The following is a 21,032-nucleotide window of genomic DNA, read 5'->3' on the forward strand; positions in this document are numbered from 1 at the left end:
AAAGATGCATTCAGATGTCACGTACTTCTCCAATCTTCCCCAAAGACAATGGTGTTTGGATCAGGCCCACCTCGAATACACACACAGAATGGGACCCTCTTACGTTTCTAAGGGATGATGCTGTTAAAGTCATGCTCAGTGATCATCATACCTGCATGTCTGCTGCATCCTGGCACTTGGGTACTCCCAGAGCAAATTGCCCCCCTTCGATAACGGTGTTTGTAAACTGGAGCTTCGATGCAGCTCGACGGTAGATTATTTCTTCTACAGTGTCCCGTCCAATCAAGCGGATAATTTTTACAGGCCTTGCAAAATTTGAGAGAGTCAATTCAATCATTTATATTGCATTAGAACAGTTTCCCTGAATCAGGACTGACTACAGGGTTTGGTCCCTGACCCAGCGAGGTGCCCAGTTAGCGAAGAGAAAGCACATGTCGAGCTGCAGAAGGTGATGCTCACCCAACCACAAGGGGAAGGGGACACTGCAGAGAGCAGCCAACCTCCCATTCTGTTCCCCCTCCATAACGACAGAGTTCCAGATTCCGGAGACTTGGGGAGGCCAGAACTGCATGAGATCAAGGAAGGGAAGAAGTGGAACTATGCTGAGGACCCCTGGCTCCTTTTTCTTTGCCCCCGCATTACCTGAACCGCTCTGCTTAGGTCTCCTCTGCTGGAAGAACTTGGGGGTGGAGAGTGGGGATTAAGGGAAGCATTAGGGTGGCATTTAATGAGAGAGTGAGCAATCAGATGCAAAATGCACCACAAGAAACAGTTCTGTTCCTATTTCTCACTTGTTCTGGCCAATCCTGTGAGCTCTCGCCGTGGCTTGCAAGTCATTTTGTGGGTTAAAATCACTGTCAACAAAAATAACTGTATCTGCTGCAGTTAGATTCATGCCGACTCCACCTAAAAACGAGTTTAAACAAAGGGGATGGTCAGTAACACACATTAGCAACATGAAATAAAGGGAGAAAGGGTGTTTAGGCTACAAAAGGGTGGATCGGTTCAGATAAAATAAAAATAAACCCAACTTTGTTCCATCCCTCAAACCAGCAGTGAATTTTTTATGAGGCTCAGAAAAGTTTGGTTAACTTTCTGAATTTCATTTTCTTGCACTGCTATGCTTTCAGCTTTCCACCAGGCCTCATAACAGATGTGTTGTCTAGTGCACTAAAAAGCAATCCAGATTCAGGTGTAATTAATTTAAAGGGGATTGTTTGCTGAGGCTGCTGGACACAGATGGTGCTTCTCTAGCTGGCAGACCAACTAACACCATTGGCCTGCCTCGTGTCAATACAAAAGATCTCCCTAAGTCCTGGCAGAGACCAGTGTCTCTGCTACAGAAACTGGAAACATCAGGTACAATAATACAAACTTGAGAATGGTGGACAGTCTGGGTTCTTATCCAAACTAAAATGTCAGAGATTTGCCCGTCACTAGTTTCTGAAGTGCTAGCTCTCGTGAGCTTCAAAGACAAGTTAAACCAGAACATATGCTGCCACTAAAAAGGAGGTACATGCTGAGGAGCATTTGCCCCTATCCAGGAGACACACCTTTCTTCCTAGTATCCCTACCCTCCCTGCAAACGCTGACACAGCCCTTGTAGCGAGGCGGCCTGGCTCCCAGCCGCGCCTGAGAGGGACGAGCCCTTGCAGACGCCGAAGTGGGCGGAGCCACCACCGCCTGTCCCCGCCCCCCGGAAGTCAAGGGGCGGGACAGGAAGTATAAAAGCCCAGCCCCAGCGCTCAGTTGACCTATGGCCGCCGGAGAGGACAGACGCTAGTGCCCTAGCTCCCGCTGGGTCGAGCCTGCCCCGTGCTCGCTACCCTGAGGAGGACTGGCCGAGCCTGCCCTGTGCTCGCTACCCTGAGGAGCTGCCTGAGCTTCCCCTCGCCCAGTATCCTGAGGGTCAGCCCGGCTTACCCAGCACTCAGTACCTTGAGGAGCCCATGGTGTGGGACAATGCGGAAGACGCTGGGGATACACAGGTACCGATGGAGGGGAGATTGGAAGTGGCCCGGGGGTAGCTGACCCCAGTCTGGCTGCAGCAGACCCCGAGCCAATGTTGGTGTGTTGCGGCCAGGATCCCCACTGACACAGCAGCAGACTGACTGCCGCTGTTAGGGCCCCGGGCTGGGACGCAGTGGAGTGGGTGGGCCTGCGTCCCCCCTGCCACCCTCACTCACGGGTGGCAGTCTCCCCCTCACCCCAGCGTTCAGGTGGAGGAGCCTGGACTTACCTCAGTGTCCGCTCAGCCCCTGCCTAAGGGTCTGAGCCCTGAACTGCTTGCTGCCCTGCCCTGACCTGACCCAGGGCCTGGGCTTCTGTACTGAACTATTTGTTTGCTCAGCCCCTGCCTAAGGGACTGAGCCCTGAACTGTTTGCTGCCCTGCCCTGATCCAGGACCTGGGCTTATATACTGTTGGTTTTCTCAGCCTACTTGAGGGTCTGAGCCTTGAACTGTAGTGCTGTCGCCCACCCTGAGCTAGGGCCCAGGCTAATTAGACTGTTGGTTCGCTCAGCCCCTGCCTGCGGGCCTGAGCCCTACCTTACCGTTTGGTGCCCCGCCCGGAGCTAGGGCCCGGGCTAAAGAGACTGATTTCCGGCTCAGCCCGCCTGAGGGCCTGAGCCCCCGACTGTTCTTTGCCCTATCAGACTATGCCGCCGATTGCAGACGCATGTAGCCAGGCGGCCTGGCTCCCAGCCGCGCCTGAGAGGGTCGAGCCCCAAAACCGGACGCTTACACCCCTGAAAATCTGTACCGGTATCTGAGGAGGGGTGAAGATGAACCCACAGTCTTCATGTTAGGCTAGATACAATTGTTGGTCTTCACTGACTACTAGGTCTGAACAACCTGTCTAGTGTTGACCGGGAGAGTCCGGGCATGGGGGAGGCATAGTGAGAAGAGCTTACACGCACGGTGGGAGGGAGAGGAAAGCTGGGCAAGAGGGTGGGTTTGGAGCTGGGCAGTGGGCATATGACGGATCCAATCAAGGAGGTGACTCCAAGATCTCTCTCTCGAGTGGTAACAGCTAGTTTAGACCTCATCATTTTGAGCTTAGTTTAAATAAGTCACTCAATGGGCTGCGCTGTAAACTGTGTGTTGGCCTCAGGATCCTGAACTTGGGTCTCAGCCTGAACATAAAAGAGTTGCTGATATTCAAACACATTGTCTAAAACTATAATTAAAATTAATCTCCATACGGATTCTACCACTGACAACTTGTTTTTAACTGATGTTATTTAAAAGCTTTGTTTCCTTTCCCTTATGAAATCCTATTTGAATATTAAAACTGGGGTTCTCTAAAGAATTCAGACCTTCCCAAAGTCTGGTCAATTCCTGAAGACAGCAAACGGCCAGGAGATTGTGGAATGGGTTGTTATAGTTCTAGTTTTGTCTGTCCCACAGTTGCCTTACCTGCCCTGGTGCTCAGCAGGAAAATAAAAATGGGCTGCTGACCAAAATTCTTAATGGCAAGGTGCCTCTCTTCCCCTCTGACAGATCCATCCAGCCGCTCATAGCTGTAGCCTTTCCAAAGAGACAAAAACAGTATTTGGTCAAGAAAACACTATTCTGACCCTATTCCTCTCCAGGTTGGTTTCTCCTTTCCCAACCATCCTTTTCTGCCCCCTGCTCTACAAGCTGCTTTACGTGTTTAGTCTTCCTCCACCAACACCCCACGCCTCAGATTCTCCAGGCTCTCTCCATTCTCCACAGACTCTCTTTGGCTTTCTCTCCTTCATCTACAGTCTCCTATTTTTGCTCCTTGCTAGTCTACTCTCAGGGGGCAGGGGGGTTTGTAGCTTTGTTGCTCCCTCATGCTCCACCAGCACTACAGAAATGGAGGGCCAGATTCTGTCCCAGTTGATGTAAATCCAAGTAATTAGACTGAGTGCAATGGAGTTCTTCCAGACTCACTGATTCCAGGGGCTACCAAAACTGAATGTGCAACAGAAACTGTTGTGTTTTAGTTTGGTGCTTGGAAGCAGAGTAGAAAAATTCTGAGCCAAAGCAGAAGAGTGCTGGTACAATGGCCTGTTTTAGAGCAGGCCACTTTGGCAACTGGCCTCGCATTATGGGCCAAAGCATACAGTCCTTTCTCATTGACTTCAATGTCAGCTTTTCTGAGTCAGGACTACAGGATTTGGCCTCATGTTCAGCTTTAGACTACGTTATTAGTTGTCTACGGCAATAAACACTAAATAAAAGCCTCTCTCATTAGAAATAATTGGCATAAAGCCTCATGGATTGAAATGAAAGAAAGTATCTCTTGTCTCAAGAACACGTCTGGTAAGACTGCCAGAAATGATGCGATCCTGCCTACCCGTGCACTTAGCAATATATCTCTTTGAAAATTGTGTAACAACGGTTTTCAGCAATAAGTTCATTTTCTGGTGTAGGCTACATGGCCTGATTTTTATTTAATTCAGAGAGGTGTAAATCAGGAATACATTTATTGGTTTCACTGGAGTTTATAGCTCTGCAACTAAGATCAAAACCTATGGGAGAGTCCTGAAACACAGGACTCTGGAGCCAGCACCATTACAGGATGACTTTTGCATCACGGCATAATGTAAAGCAAATAGCACTGTATCACCATGAAATGTCAGGGCGTTATAAACTAAGTTCAGGGCCTTGGGTAATTAGCTGTAACTCCACTGAAATTAATAGTGTTGCACTCACTAACACAAGGACTGAATATATCCTATGACCACTAAACATGCATTCGTGTAGTTTAAGGTATTAGAAAGCAGATTCTTACCCTAATCATACAGCAAAGAGTATGTGGGAGTGAGAGATAGGGTTTGGCCTTCGCTTGTCTTTCATACAAGGATTTCAAAGCTCTCTGATCTCACTGAGCCTCATAACATCTTTATTCTCCTGCTTTCACAGATGGCAATACTGAGGCAGAGAGAACCGAAAAGACTTGCCCAACATCACACAAGCAGTCAGAAACAGCAAGAAAACTCCTTTTTCCTACTAGAAGTAAGTCCCCAGTATTATGGTCCCTTCTCTGTCATGCAACAATCAGTCGGGTACAGCATCACTGTAGCTGATAAAAGACAAATATGACAAGACAGCTGCTCCAAGAGTATAAGTATTTCACCTCTATAGTCCATGTAGTCTTGCAGAATATCCAGCATCCGAGTCATCTGAGAAAACAGCAAGACCCGATGACCACTGCAGAAATAAAGTGAAATCCTGTAAGTTCAATGTACCTTTTGTAGCGTTTCACAGAGAGATAGATAAGGTTAGCTTAGTTTGATATACAGGAGTATATTTAATCAAAACATTGTGTGATTTCAGTTTCCTCAAATATAAAATGCCTTGCCAAGATCATAGATTTCAGAGCGGTAGCCGTGTTAGTCTGTACCAGCAAAAACAACAAGGAGTTCTTATGGCACCTTAGAGACTAACAAATGCCCAAATAAATTAGTCAGTCTCCAAGATCATAGAGTGAGTTAGTGGCAGAACTGGAGTTAGAGCTCGGGTCTCCTGACTTCCAGACCTGTGCTGTATGCCTTATACTGTGACAACACTCTATTCAAGCCAGTTGATACTGACTAGCATCATTTTTTGGTGGAGCAGACCCATGGGTCCTGAGAGTTTTTGTGGCACAGGATCCAGGGACGCACACGCACGCAGTCTCTCCCCAACACTGCTGTACAGCAGAGAAGCAAAATCATTCCAGCTACTTTAAAAGTTTCATTTTTGCTTTAAAATGTCTGTTTAAGGACTTCCGAGGAAGCTGTCAGAGGGAAACTGCATGCTAGTTAAGATTCTCTTGTTTGGTATCACTCTGCATCATGGAGGAGGAGCTGTTCCACATCCTGCACCAAAAGTCGATCTGAAGTGTGTCCTGATTTGGTTAGCTCTCTCCCAGGAGATGGTCCGAGTATCTAAGACTTCAATTCCAGATTCTGAAGCCACCAAAGTTAAGTTCCAGAATCTGGGTCCAGATCTCAAATCCCCCATCTCTGGGGTGTGTGTGTGTTTTCCAGGCTTTGATTTGTCCCAATTCTTAGGTTTGTTTGTTTTTTTCTCTGTGTATGACTATTTTTCATTTTGACTGCATATTTGTGTTTCCTCAGCCCAGAGGAACTGAAGCACAGCATGAAAGTCTGTTCTCTTAGAATCTGTGGCCAAACCAGAAGCATCAGACATCACGTAAGACAACTTGTTCTTCCAGGACTTTCAGCCCAAATTTGGAAGGCAGAAGAGGTTTGAATAAATACAGAGAAGCAACCAGTATTGTGGGCTCTTTAAAAGGAAGCATCAAACCTTTTATGGTTCCTCCATCATCCCTAATGTAGCTGCAACATTGTAATTACTTCTGTAGAGCTGTCAGTAATTCAGCATCAATTAACTGGACCACTACAGTGTTCGTTTCTTGGTGTATGTGGGTAACAGTCATGGATAAATTAGTTTGCTTTTCCCATCCAGGCTTATCTAGACCCCCACAAGTAAAGCTCAGGGACTGCACATACCCAGCATACAAGAAAGAAAGGAGTTTGTCTAACAAGCACAGCTTCCCACTGGCTTCAACGAGGTGGTCTCCAATTTCGAAGGGCTCTGGTTCGACACCTGGAAGGGAAAAAAGTCTCAGAAGCAGTACTACTAGTAGACCAATGATAGTGAGAGCCTCCAGAGTCATCCCAAGTTACCCCAGAGTCATGTATGGTAATTCACAATTTGCACAGCTGTGGCTAAACAGAACTAGGTAATAACATGGGTTCCGGCTTCAAAACTGACAGTGCTTTGTTATCTAGTAGGAACACTATCGTCATGATTCCATGCCAACAAACTAGTGTGAATGCATTGCTTAGGCTGAGAAATCAAGCACTCAAGAGAAAACAAGTGCAGAGTTAACGCTGAAAGCTCAGCCTTGACATAGGCTTATCCTTGAAACACAGTCCCCTTTACATATCACTATTAGTCAGTTAATATGGATTGGAATTTATCATACAACCTTACATACAGTCTTCAGGTTTGACTCAATTTTTAAGTGTCAATGAAATCTACAAAACAAGCCATGTTTGAAGAAAAATTGGCTCATATCCTATGATGATTTTTGGTTGCTTTCAAACAGAGAAGAATTTTTTTTCTCACCACTGAACAGGTATGGATGGGCTACACACTTTCGAAGCTGAATTAAGACATTCTGAAGTTTAACCTTCTTCCCTGCTTCATTTTCAAATGCATCTGAAACACAAAAATGAAACGACAAACCCATTAAACGAGAGCTCTGGGGATACACTGTAAATGTAGTGACTGGAATTATCTCTATAGGGTTTATAACAGAGAAGGGAAATCTCACAGTGGTACCAAATTTAACACACTCCCTCTTTATGCATCGTCTGAGTTCTCTCGCATATTTTCTTGGTCAAATATTTACCCACTTTGGCAGAGGAAACACTGAAAAGTGACACCTTGTTGGAAATTTTTCCCTGAGACCCTAGTTAGAGAGCCACAGTCCCTGCCACTTCACACAGCTCAGGGATTTAACGTTTTCCAAATTAACAAATCAAGTTACTTGGTAATGCATGCAGGTACTGGAGGAAAAGCTGGCGGCAGCATCAAGATCTGCTCAGCCACCACCTGTGTTCTCTGGCGCTGACAACCTTACTTCCCCGCTCTGCTAGGAGTCTGTGAAGGGCCAGTGAGACAGGCTGGTTGGAGGAGGGGAAGAGGCGAGGCTCTGAGAAGGTATGGGATATTGAGCTGTCCATAAGAAGCTTGGGGCTGCTGCCTCGACTCTCAACAGCAGAATCATAGGGAGACTCTGAGGATGAGGGCCAGAAGAGCGAGTGGGCCTGTAGGGAGAAGTGATGCTTAGCAGGGCTTTGGGGAGGCTGTGCAGAGGTTACGAGGGGATGCGTAGGAGGAGGCTGAGAGTGGAAGGGGAAGAAGATTGTGCATGTCTGTTGCAGGGGTGGCCTTGGGCAAGCACAATCCCTCTGCACCAGCATTTGAAAGACTCCCTTGGCACTGTGGCCTCAGCTCTCTGGTGCACTGAGCAGTAGCATCAGATGAGCAGAGTCTCTGCAAGGTCATTAGGACAAGCAATGGCTCTCCAGTACTACATAATAGACATGCAGACATGTGCATGCTGGTAGTTTGTAGATATAAGGACCCAGGGACTAGAACCTAGGTCTGCAGAGCCTGGGACAGCTGATATTCCCACAGTGCCACTGGGAGGCCATACAGAGGCACAGCCAAGGGAGCACTATGGAGAGTAGGAACTGCAGGAAGTGCTGCTCAAGAGACCTAGAGTGATGGTACCCTGTGGCCCTCTGATTGGCCCAGCACCCTATTTAACCCCAGGGTTGCCCTGGGAAGTTTTCTGGGCAACCACATGGACTTTGCCCTGCTGCAATACCAGACTTTGCTTGATTTCCTGGTCTCCAGTCTTTGACTCCAGCCTGACTCTGACCCTGACTCTTGTTTATGGAACCTGGCTCTTGAGATCCCTCCACCTCCTGTGTGGCAACTACCGTCTCTGGTGGGCAGACCTCAGCCCAGCTGTAACCACTAGGCCAGACCTCCTACGCCTTGGTTCCTTACAGTATACTGTAGCATTCACACAGGAAAGAGTACGAGGTCAAAATAAGGAATGAACAGCTGAGTGTAATTCAGCAGAAATGGTATGTTCATTTTGATTGGTTATATATTAGACAGACAAGGGAGTTTGATATGAAGGTCAAGAATCTACGAGGGCGTTAACATATGTGACTGAAGGATGGTTTAACTGGTGATACTAAAGATATTTCTGAAGATCTTTAATTGTATTTTAATTAGAGGTTGGCCCAAACCAGAATCCTGAGATTGACTTGCTTCCACACTTTGGGAAAGTGCAGATCCAAAAGCCAGTGGACATAAGAACATAAGAAAGGCCGTACCGGGTCAGACCAAAGGTCCATCTAGCCCAGTATCTGTCTACCGACAGTGGCCAATGCCAGGTGCCCCTGAGGGAGTGAACCTAACAGGCAATGATCAAGTGATCTCTCTCCTGCCATCCATCTCCATCCTCTGACGAACAGAGGCTAGGGACACCATTTGGACCAAACCAAAAGCCCAGAATCAAACAGCCATGAACCCTAGGAAAGTTTGCATCAGGCTCTACATTTTGAGGCTCAGACTGATCCCCCATTTTAATATTACTTGCTTATCAAATGATCATTTGGAATACTAAACTCAGCACAATCATTCAGAGCATGTTCTGAATGCTAATGCATCTCCTATTTCCCCACAAGAGGGCATGGATTTACAAAAGGGAACGAATTTTGCTTTTAAATAAACTAATTAGGTCCAATCCCCCACACGTCCTGCTTACCTAGATCTTTCATCAAAATAGCCTTGTAGTATTTTCTCTGCAGGGCTGACATCCCATGATACAGAACCACTTCCACCTTCTTAGGCAGCTCTGCCGCGACCTCAGCCTTCACCCTTCTAAGCAAGAAGGGCTGCAGAAGACTGTGCAATTCTTTGGCTGTTTGGAAAAAAAATGTTGCAGTAAGTGAATTAAGCATAAAGGAATGTTTTCAGCACTTTATTTTTTTATACAAACATTAATACATCTCACAAGATGGTGAGAAGTTTTAAGTATTTTCTCTATTTTATAGAAGGGGAAACTGAAGCAAACTTGGCTGCCTAAAGGTAGGTACCTAAACACATATGAAGGCACCGACATGCTGATGTAGGCGGCATTTTTTCATAGCTAATCAGTTTCAGAGAAAGCAAACCCCAAAGTCCCAACACCCAATCCCCTGCTCTAACCAGCTGACAGAACTGACCCTCAAGTACGTTTTCTGACTCATTACTTGCCTGACTTGCTCTCCTTTTCAATCCCATGGTAACACTGAACAAACTCTTCCACTTGCTCTTTAGGAAAGATGTCAGGCTCAATAAAACTGAGTAGGGAGTACAGCTCCTGGAGATTGTTCTGAACAGGAGTGCCGGTGAGGAGGAGACTGAAGCCCACTGAAAACTGAAATAAGCAAAGGCAAAGTAAAATGAACCGCAACATGCAATTGGAATGAAAAGTCACTTGCCACACAAACCCCGTCACTACTCTCTCAGGCCTGGTCTACACTAGGACTTTAATTCGAATTTATCAGCGTTAATTCGAACTAACCGCTCAACCGTCCACACCAGGAAGCCATTTAATTCGAACTAGAGGGCTCTTTAGTTCGAATTTGGTACTCCACCCCGGCAGGTGGAGTAACGCTAAATTCGCACTTGCTAGCTCGAATTAGGCTTGGTGTGGATGCTAATCGAACTTAGCAGCTCCGGGAGCTATCCCACAGTGCACCACTCTGTTGACGCTCTGGACAGCAGTCCGAGCTTGGATTCTCTGGCCAGCCACACAGGAAATGACCCGCGAAAATTTGAATTCATTTTCCTGTCTGGGCGGTTTGAATCTGACGTTCTGGTTGCACATCGGGGCGAGCTCCGCAGCACCTGCAACGATGCAGAGCTCTCCAGCAGAGGAGTCCGGGCAATCCCAGAATAGAAAGAGGTCCCCAGCATGGACTGACCGGGAAGTCCAGGATCTGATCGCTGTGTGGGGCGAGGAGTCTGTGCTCTCGGAGCTGCGCTCCAACAAGCGGAACGCGAAGACCTTCGAGAAGGTCTCTAAAGCCATGAAAGACAAAGGATACAGCCGGGATGCGATGCAGTGCCGCGTGAAAGTGAAGGACCTAAGACAAGGGTATCAAAAAGTCAGAGCGGCAAACGGACGCTCCGGAGCCCAGCCCCAGACATGCCGCTTCTACGAGGCACTGCATGCCATTCTAGGTGGGTCTGCCACCAGTGCCCCACCAGTGACGGTGGACTCCGAGGACGGAATAGTGTACCGGGACAGTTCCCCCTCCCTGTTCGCCGATGGGGAAGATGAGGAAGGGTCTTTAGAGGACGGCGCAGGCGACATCGAACCCACTCCCGCTTTCCCTGACAGCCAGGATCTCTTCATCACCCTCACAGAGATCCCCTACCAACCGTCCCCGCCCGTTAACCAGGACTCGGAATCAGGGGAAGGATCAGGCGGTAAGTGCTACAAACAGGGAAACATTTATTTTTTTAAGAAACAGGGATTTATATAAAAAATAGAAATACTATATAAACATTTTTAAATATGAAACTAAACAAACAGCAGGTCTACACAAACAGCAATGGAGCAATAGTCCTCTGGGGATATTTCAAAAAAAGCTCTCAGAGAGCAGCTGGAAAAGCCTCAGCAAGAGGTTTCTTGGGAGAGGTGCTTTATTGGGTGCTCCGTTGAAGCACACTCTTCCGCGCCATGCCATCCTCAGGTAGAGGGGGACCATCGCCTCTACGAGCATGGCAGCGTAGGGTCCTGGTCTGTGCAGGGCTTCTATTAACATCCGCTCTCTCTGTGTGCGCCTGACACGCCTCAGGGTGATGTCGTTGTGGAAGTGCTGCATCTAATTAGTGGAATTAGTGTACTGTTACTATTGTGCATGGTAGACTTTTACTTTGCATAAGAATGACCCTCGCTTAACAGAGTTTTACTTTGCATAAGAATGACCCTCGCTTAACAGAGTTTTACTTTGCATAAGAATGACCCTCGCTTAACAGCCACGTGTTCCAGGACTCAGAGGAAAAGCATACAGGGGTCTTTCGCGGTCACTGGCGGGAGATGCCGCATAACGCTCATCTTTTCTGCTTTGCACATTGCCTCCAGCAGGAGAGCACAGCTAAGCACTATCTGATAAGCAGTCTGTACTGTAAGGCTTACCAGGACTTTATGCAAGAGGGATGCAGCTGTCTCTCCTCGCTTGTGCGCTATCCAGTGCAATCGCGCCGCCAATGAGAGCGTAGTCCGAAATCTCGGACTAGTTCCGAGATCTCCTGAGACTTGGTTCCCTGTTTGGTCTTCTTAACTGAAAATGACTAGACTGTGTTTACTGTTGGCAAACATGTATTTGTTCAAGGAAATCACCTACTTTTTCGCATCACACAGCTTCGGCTCCTTCACGGACTGCCCCGCCATCCCCCTCGCAGAGGCTGGCTCAGATTAGACGCCGAAAGAAAAAGACAAGGGACGACATGTTCCAGGAACTGATGGCCAGCTCCAGAGCGGAGGCGGCAGAGCAGAGACAGTCGAGGGAGAGCCTGTGTCAGCAGCATCGCACACACCTGGAACGGGAGGATAGGTGGCGGCAGGAAGACCAGCAGGCAACTCAAACGCTGCTTGGTCTAATGAGGGAGCAAACGGACACGCTCCGGCGCCTTGTAGATGTTCTGCAAGACCGCAGGCAGGAGGAGAGAGCCCCCCTGCAGTGCATCTGCAACCGCCCTCCAACGCCAAGAAGTCCTGTCCCCCCCTCACCCAAAGTGACAAGAAGGAGGGGCGGTAGGGGCCGTGAGAACTGTCACTGCACCGCAGCAGAGCGCTAATGTACAAGACACCTCTCGCGCTGTAAATCTGTAGAAGTTCTTCCCTTACAGGATCACCCAGTCCCAAATCCAAGTTTCAACCCCCCACTGTGTATAACATTATTAAAAGCGGTTTGCTGTTACTCTCTGTTTCCGTCACGTTTCTCGTGTCAGAAGACTTTGTGTGTGTGGGGGGGGATTTTTAATTGCAGTGCATAGCCCACATTACCAGGGTACAGACTTGGGGGCAGGGTCAACTGCAGGGCACACACAGACTGCAGTCACTAGGCACCAGGGACAGTCTGTGTGGTGTATGCTGCCCCGGGTCTTTCCTTGATGTGTAGGGTCCTGGTGCCTGACATCCCCGAATGTAAAGGCAGGCTTCCCTTCACATGCATTTGGACCGTAGTCACGATCCTCCCCGGTGCCCCGAGCCCCAAAAAGAGACCTCATCCAGGGGCAGATACTCACCCTTCCCCCACACCCCTCACCCCTTCCAACGCCCAAACCCACAGCCGTCATGGTAACCCCTATCCAAGGACGGCACCCCTCGCCCCTTCCTGCAAACCCACCCATCAGTGCACACCTTAACCAGCACAGAATGCTTCCATGTTTCAACGAAGAAACAGAAATGCAAAGTCAACGAAAGATTTATTATTAATTACTAAAACATGTCCTTAGTTTTAAAACGTCCTTGGGAAGTGGGGAAAACTTGGTTTATGATCAGACTCTCTTAAAATCAAGTGGACAGTCACAGGTTACCCTGCTCTGCGAGGAAACTCGCTTTCAAAGCCTCCCTGATGCATATCGCTTCCCGCTGGGATATTCTCTCAGCACGGGTGTCTGGCTGATCGTAAACAGCAGCCAGGCGATTTGCCTCAACCTCCCAAGCGGCCAAAAAGGTCTCGCCCTTGCTCTCACAGAGATTGTGGAGCACACAGCAAGCAGCAATAACTACGGGGATATTCTTTTCGCTGATGTCAGAGCGAGTCAGTAAGCTCCGCCATCTCCCCTTGAGACGTCCGAAAGCACACTCCACCACCATTCTGCACTTGCTCAGCCGGTAGTTGAAGAGTTCCTTTTCAGTGTCCAAGGCGCCTGTATAGGGCTTCATGAGCCAGGGCATTAGCGGGTAGGCCGGGTCCCCGAGGATCACTGTAGGCATCTGCACATCCCCAACCGTTATTTTGTGGTCCGGGAAGAAAGTGCCTGCCTGGAGGCGTCTAAACAGACCAGAGTTCCTGAACACACGCGCGTCATGAACCTTGCCCGCCCACCCGACGTTGATGTTGGTAAAACGTCCCCTATGGTCCACCACAGCTTGCAGCACCATTGAAAAGTAGCCCTTTCGGTTAATGTACTCGCTGGCCTGGTGGGCTGGTGCCAGGATAGGGATGTGAGTCCCATCTATAGCCCCACCGCAGTTTGGGAATCCCATCGCGGCGAAGCCATCTATGATGACCTGGACATTTCCGACAGTCACTACCTTTGAGAGCAGTTGCTCAACGATTGCGTGGGCTACTTGAATGACAGCAATCCCCACGGTAGATTTGCCCACGCCAAAGTGGTTCGCTACTGACCGGTAGCTGTCTGGCGTGGCAAGTTTCCAGAGGGCTATGGCCACTCGCTTCTGCACAGTCAGGGCTGCTCGCATCCTTGTGTCCTGGCGCTTCAGGGCAGGGGACATCAAGTCACACAGTTCAAGGAAAGTGCCCTTACGCATCCTGAAGTTTCGCAGCCACTCTGTGTCATCCCAGACCTGCAGCACTATGCGGTCCCACCAGTCTGTGCTTGTTTCCCGGGCCCAGAATCGCCGTTCCACACCATGAACTTGACCCATTGCCACCATGATCTCCACTGCCCGGCGTACCCTGCTTTGTGAGAGGTCTGCGCCACTCTCCTCACCGTGCTGCCGGAGCCTCCTCGCCCGGTTTCTCAGCATCTGACTGTGGAAGAGGTGGACGATAACGTGCGAGGAGTTGACAACGGCCATAAGTGCAGCGATGATCGCAGCGGGCTCCATGCTCGCAGTGCTGTGGCGTCCGCGCTGTAACCGACCAGAGAAGGGCGCGAACAGATTTCCCGCCGGCGCTTTCAAGGAAGAGAGGGAGGGCGGGATTGACGGTTCAATGACGACACATTTTTCCCCCCAGCATGCATTGGGGGGAAATCCCACAATTCCAATGGGCAGCGGGGAGTGCGGGAACTGTGGGATAGCTTCCCACAGTGCACCGCTTCCAAAGTCGAAGCTGGCCCCGTGAATGTGGACTCAGAAGTTCGAATTTGTGTATTTAGTATGGATATACAAATTCGACTTATTAAGGTCGAATCCACAAATTCGAATTAAGTAGATTCGAAATAGTCCTGTAGTGTAGACAAGGCCTCACACAACCAAAATCTGACAGTTAGTAGAGAGGCACCTACAGACTTCTGCAACTTCAGTGGAAACCAGCAAACTCAAGATCTGGAGTAATAAATAGACTTACAGGGCCTGACTCTCCTCCCAAACACTCTGGTGTAAATCAGGTGCAACTCCTCTGAAATTAATGGAGTTACACCAGAGCACAAAACATGTATGAGCAAGGGAAGAATGAAGGCCAAAGATGGTGCCATTATAACCTTGATCTCTGCCGCACGATATGCACAAACCATGTGCACTGTGTTAAAATAACTAGAGCTGGTTGGAAAATTTCTACAAAATCAAAACACCAAAAGGAAATTACACAAAATCCACACTCTGCTCTCCTGTTTTCAGGCCAGCTCTAATAATGTTGATATTTATCTGCAATATGCTATTTGCAGCATTCCCTGTACTTAGACTGGGGAACACGGCTACCACTATGGCAAGTTTAACACTACATTAAATTCCCGCCGAGTTCAAAAATGGGACCTAGGTGAGCAGAATGGAAGTGGGATTGGGGTTATCTTTTAGCATTAACAATGACCATTCTGGAACTAGAAACAAAACAACTCGGAAATAATAGAAAATATTTCCCTGGGCATCTTCTGCCCTTGAATGTGCTCCTACCAGGGCAGATTTGGATCTGGGACACCTGGGTAAGTCAAGAACAACTCCACTGACTTCCATGAAGAGAAGTGACTTAACCAAGGTCACATAGGAAGACCAGAGAAATAGATCTGAGGAGTCATGACTCATGGTCCCCTGCACTCACCACTGGACAAGACTTCCAAATTCACAGCTACCTCACTTTGTTGTTTTTAATCATTTATATCAGAAATACAGACTCCTGACGCAGATTGTCATTTGGTTGTGATTTAGCTCCACGTCATTTACAGCTTCTTTACATTAATCCTTTTCTCACATTCCTCAAACTTCTGAAGCCCAAATGTGAGTCAGAATGTGAGACAAGTTCCAGACTAAGGATTCCCTGTCCAACATAGGGCCCAATCCATCTGCCACGCAAGACAATGGGAGCCTATCTACTGACTTTTAGAGGAATTGGATCAGGCCCACAGATGAACAAACATGGGAGATAGTGATGACATAAATAATGAACTTGTATCCTTTAAAGAGGCAAAAAGTCCTTTAATTGCTAAAAGGCCGTTGGGCTCTTTTTTACCTCAGAAAGGGTCTTGTGCAGCAGTGAGTTCTGGTTTTTCAGTCTCTGGGCTTCATCCACAACCAGAGCAGCCCAGTTAAAACTGTAAAATAAATTAATAGAAAATACTGTTTGTGACGTTACAGTCTATATGATTTTATAAAAGTGTGCTAATGAGTGAATATAATGTAACTGAAATATGCTTCATGCAAAAGGTCTCTTGTAAGGTATCATTACAAAACTTATAATCTACTGAGTGTGTTCACCCTATTTCTATAAATGTATCACTTTTGTATCTAAAACTAGAAATATGAAATACAACTCTGAGGGCCTATTGTAATTATGCAAAGTGTGGGCCATTAATGGTGGTTTGGAATCTTGATGGATCCCATCAACCAGGACAATTGACTGAATGGCTCTGTTTGGAGGGAAGCCTTCCTATGAGTCAGGCTGGGAGGAGTGAAGGCTTGGGGGTCTGAGGGTATGGCTACACTTGCAGCTGTACAGCTCTGTGAGTTAAACCTGTCTTTGTACAGCTGAGTAGGGCAAGTGCTGCAGTCTGTCCACACTGACAGCTGCCAGCGCACTGTCGTGGCCACATCTGCAGCACTTGCAGCGGCATTGGGAGCGGTGCATTATGGGCAGCTATCCCAGCGTTCAAGTGGCTGCAAAGTGCTTTTCAAAAGGGAGGGGTGAAGTGACAGGGAGTGTGGTGGGAGAGAGAGAGTGGATTTTTGGAGCTGACACTGTGTCAGCAGCTGCCTTGCAAGTTCCAACCCTCCTCCCTCCTCCACCCCTCTCTCACTCACTGAAAGCAAACAGCAGCTGCTTGTTTTTTCCTCAGAGACCAGATAAGCAGCCGCTCAGACCCACACCGCCTCTCTCTTCAAGCAAACATTAGCTGTGTGAGTTTCAAAGGGAGCCCCCCTGCCTGCCTCTACTCATTCACAGCAAACAGGAGCTGTGTTTATTTGATAAGCAGCTCCGAGAGCCCGGAGTTCACAACAAAACAAAGAGAGGCATCACAACGAAACAAGGAGAGGAACCTTCACTTAAAAGGATTATGGGGAGTTTCCGGAGGTCAATCACTGTGTAATAAGGTTACTCCCCGTTACACTGGAGCATCAGTGTCTCAGCCACTCCGCAGCAGCTGTTAATCCTCTCGGGGAGGTAGAGTACCTGCAGCGCTGTAGCCACGGAGATACAGTGCTGTATGTGCCTTGCCAGCGTGGATGGGGAGTGAGTTACAGCGCTGTGGGCAGCTTTATTGCGCTGTAACTCTCAAGTGTAGCCAAGGCCTTACAGTGACATGTCACCTGAACTGGAATTGTTCTTTAACCTGGTGCTTTTCCAGAGGAACAAAGGATTCCTGCCTTATGCAAAAGATAGATAAGTGGGTGGAACAGAACAAAGAGAGGAGAGGAGCCATCATGAGGAATCCCCTAGGTACCACCTGAGCTGGAACAAGGGCTGTACCAGAGGGAAGGACTGTGCCCAGACTAGGAAGGCATCCAGTCTGCAAAAGAAACGTATTGAAACATCTCTGAGGGTGGGATCTTATCTGTATTCAGTTTCAGACATAGACTTGTGTGTTCTATTTTATTTTGCTTGGTAATTCACTTTGTTCTGTCTGTTACTACTGGAAACCACTTAAATCCTACTTTCTGTATTTAATAAAATCACTTTTACTTATTAATTAACCCAGCGTATGTATTCATACTTGAGGGGGGGAGGGCAAACAGCTGTGCATATCTCTCTATCAGTGTTCTAGAGGGCAAACAATTTATGAGTTTATTCTGTATAAGCTTTATACAGGGTAAAACGGATTTATTTGGGTTTAGACCAGGGGCGGCTCTAAAAATTATGCCGCCCCAAGCAGGGCGGCACATCGCGGGGGGCGCTCTGGCGGTCGCCGGTCCCGCGGCTCCGGTGGACCTCCTGCAGATGTGCCTGCGGAGGGTCCGCTGGTCCCACGGCTCCAGTGGAACCCCCACAGGCACGTCTGCGGATGCTCCACCGAAGCCGCAGGACCAGCGGATCCTCCGCAGGCATGCCTGCGGGAGGTCCACCGGAGCCGCCTGCCGCCCTCCCGCGGAATGCCGCCCCAAGCGCGCTTGGCGCGCTGGGGTCTGGAGCCGGCCCTGGTTTAGACCCCATTGGGAGTTGGGCATCTGAGTGTTAAAGACAAGAACACCTGTTAGCTGCTTTCAGTTAAGCCTACAGCTGTTAGGGGACATGATTCAGACCTGGGTCTGGGTTTGCAGCAGGCTAGTGAGTCTGGCTCAAACTAGGCAGTGCACTGAAGTCCTAAGCTGACAGGGCAGGAAAGCAGGGGCAGAAGTATTCTTGGCACATCAGGTGGCATCTCCCAAGGGGGTTTCTGCGATCCAACCCGTCACACGGTTTCATTTAAAATTCAAATAATTCTTGTCTGTACTGGAGATGGCCCTCAACCAAGACCCAGGATCTAAAATCCCCTGAATATTGAGGGGGAAATCAGATCTTCACCTAACGTTTGCCACTCATGTGTATTTCTTGGTGTTATAGATGCCTCGTAGCAATCTATATTTCAAGTTGTAAAACCTTTTCCATTCTCCCCTCTCGTTTTCCATCACTGATAACTTTCTGCAACAGTCACCTTTCAAGCCTGAAACTTCCCAGGGCTGTGTGTCTGCCCAAAGATTAACTTTTGGGGATAAAATGAAGGTGGGGACATGTGGAAACAGTTCAGCTGCTTTTGACGGAGTAAAAAAAAAAAAAAAAAAAATTACACTCTTTTCCATTATAAACAAATATTCCTGTGAGCTATTTTTGAACAGCTGGGGGAGAAGCTGGCCATTTCACAGGGAAACAGACCTGACTGAGATGTACATCACAGCCTTGTTATGGAGGAAGACGGCTTTCCACTTGGCCAAGTGAGCCTTTGAAAATCATGTGCTGAGGATATACAGTATATCATTTGTTTTGCTAAGCTTGTAAAGCACACTCTTAAGGCAGGGTGCACTGCATTCCTACCCACCTCTGTAAAGTGCTCCGAGATCTACAGATGAAAACGTGTGAAGTATTATTATTATTAGCCATATTTTTCAGATGGAACAATTCAGGCTCAAAGAATCTGAGTGACATTTCTTAGAGGCACTGAGGACTCGTGGGTTAAGCACCGGCTTCAGAACCAAGAGACTGGTCCTGAGTCTGACATTTATGTGATAACAGGCAAATCACTTAACCCCCCTGACATTCTTTACTCTACATACTGCACTGATGGTGTAAATTACACAAAACAATATGGAATTAAGCAGAAAGTCATTTGGAACTAAGAGGACTGAATGCATTCTCTGCGGTTTTATTTTTTTACAATATACACAAAATGTTTCACGGTGTGTTAACTACCAGCTCAAGACATGGATTCTACCATGATGTGTTCATGAAGCCTGTATCTTGTCTCTAGCAGTGGCTAATACTTGAGGCTCCAGAGGAGCCCCATCATACACCTGACTGGTTGTGAATTGAGGCTGAAGGGATGGGGTTGGGCAGTTGTTTTTTGACTCCTATTGAGTCCCTGAAGCATTCATCTGATTGCCTCCAGAATTCATAACTAAGTGTTTGTATTATAAGGCATCAGCATTATTGTTATAAGATATCCAAACCCCTTCCCAGTACAAGTACAGCCTTATGTAAAATCTTCTGTGATCACGACAGAAATATCTGCCACCGATTGGTTATGCTAATAAAATCCAGATCTCACCAGAAGGTGAGATAACTACTCAAAGAGCAAAGGATCTGCTGGACTAGCAATGTGCTGTGATACAGTTTAGGTTATGATCCTGTCATGTGTCCACCATATGATAATGCAATTCACTTTTGTCAAAGTTTGTACCTATAATGTAAACCAGCGGATATCAACCCACATGCGGCCCTATTAGCCCACAGCTGCAGCTCAGCTGTGTGCTAAAGGCTGCCTGGCCTGCACAGCAGGGTCGGGGGTCAAGGCTGCCGCCCGGCCCCACACAGCAGGGTCCGAGGTCCCTGCTGCCCACCCCAGTACCTGAGGCTCCGCTCCTGGCTCCACTCTGTGGAGGGGTCTCTGGGCTGGGGACACTAGGCATAGGGAGCTGTGGGAGGGTTGGAGGGGAACTGCAATTCTCATCCTGCAGCCCAGGTAACACATTATGGGCCACATATGCGGCCCACAATGATAAATAGGTTGAGAACCACTGATCTAAACCAATGAATCCACTTTTACCAGACTGTTACTCTACGTACGATCCCTGGGAGATAACCTGGGAGCAAAAATCCATTCACTCCTTTTACGCCAGTTATGTGTGACCAGTGCACAATATTTCCTATTTCATCTGCTTGAAAATTGTTCTTGTAGAGGCTGGGGGGGGGGGGATCTGCTCATGTACAATGTGCCTGAACATAAAAAGATCCCTCACTAAAAGTTTCTAGAAGAAAAATTCTAATAATCAAAGAACAGTGTCAATGGCTCATGTGAAACAGAGATGTGACCTCATATCAATGCGCCTAGACAAACTGTTGACAGACCTATTGTATAAACCCTAATAAAATAAAAATAAACTCACAATTTTAGAAATGCTCCATCTTTCAGGCAAATCTGTAATCAAACAAAATCAGTGTTACACACAATGCCTTACAGTTATCTAGCACCTCTGAACAGGACATATCCTGAAGTTATTTACTAATATAACAAACTGATATATAAACAGTTCACAGACAAGGATCACTTCACAAACCCTTGAACTACAGCTGCTTCTTGAGTGGAATATGGCAGCTACTTAACAGCACATAACAAGACTACACAACAGAATAGGAGAGAAAGTGAAAGAAAATTGAAACTGCAGGAAGAATTTAGAGGATGGAATGTAATTAATGGAGTTGCAATTTGGCCTAGACACCCAAACTGCTCTTATGGAAAGAGCCCTGGGATCTATAATGACCATAAGTTGCCAGGACCTTAGTTTTGAGTCTCATCGGAAATACAATACAAAACACAAGCAGAAAAGCTCAACCAAGAAATATTATTAAAAGAGACTTCTTAGCTGGGGAAAATG

The 21,032-nt window shown here is 47.6% G+C and overlaps 1 protein-coding gene across 3 annotated transcripts in view; it reads right to left on the reverse strand.

Moving 5' to 3' along the window:
* Nucleotides 1-21,032, reverse strand: part of CHD1L (chromodomain helicase DNA binding protein 1 like) — a 54,046-nt gene that overhangs the window by 15,686 nt on the left and 17,328 nt on the right. For all 3 annotated transcript variants that reach the window (XM_045001211.1, XM_045001208.1, XM_045001210.1), the window contains exons 5-14: nt 20,544-20,575; nt 15,982-16,063; nt 9,827-9,989; nt 9,336-9,491; nt 7,112-7,204; nt 6,490-6,586; nt 5,109-5,182; nt 3,419-3,529; nt 792-906; nt 152-305 (exon numbers count right to left, since the gene is read on the reverse strand). In XM_045001211.1, coding sequence (XP_044857146.1) covers nt 152-305; nt 792-906; nt 3,419-3,529; nt 5,109-5,182; nt 6,490-6,586; nt 7,112-7,204; nt 9,336-9,491; nt 9,827-9,989; nt 15,982-16,063; nt 20,544-20,575 — 1,077 coding nt within the window. The remainder of the gene's footprint in view (nt 1-151; nt 306-791; nt 907-3,418; nt 3,530-5,108; nt 5,183-6,489; nt 6,587-7,111; nt 7,205-9,335; nt 9,492-9,826; nt 9,990-15,981; nt 16,064-20,543; nt 20,576-21,032) is intronic.

The sequence above is a fragment of the Mauremys mutica genome, chromosome 1 (genome assembly GCF_020497125.1).
Source record: "Mauremys mutica isolate MM-2020 ecotype Southern chromosome 1, ASM2049712v1, whole genome shotgun sequence".
In the NCBI taxonomy this organism is placed as follows: Eukaryota; Metazoa; Chordata; order Testudines; family Geoemydidae; genus Mauremys; species Mauremys mutica.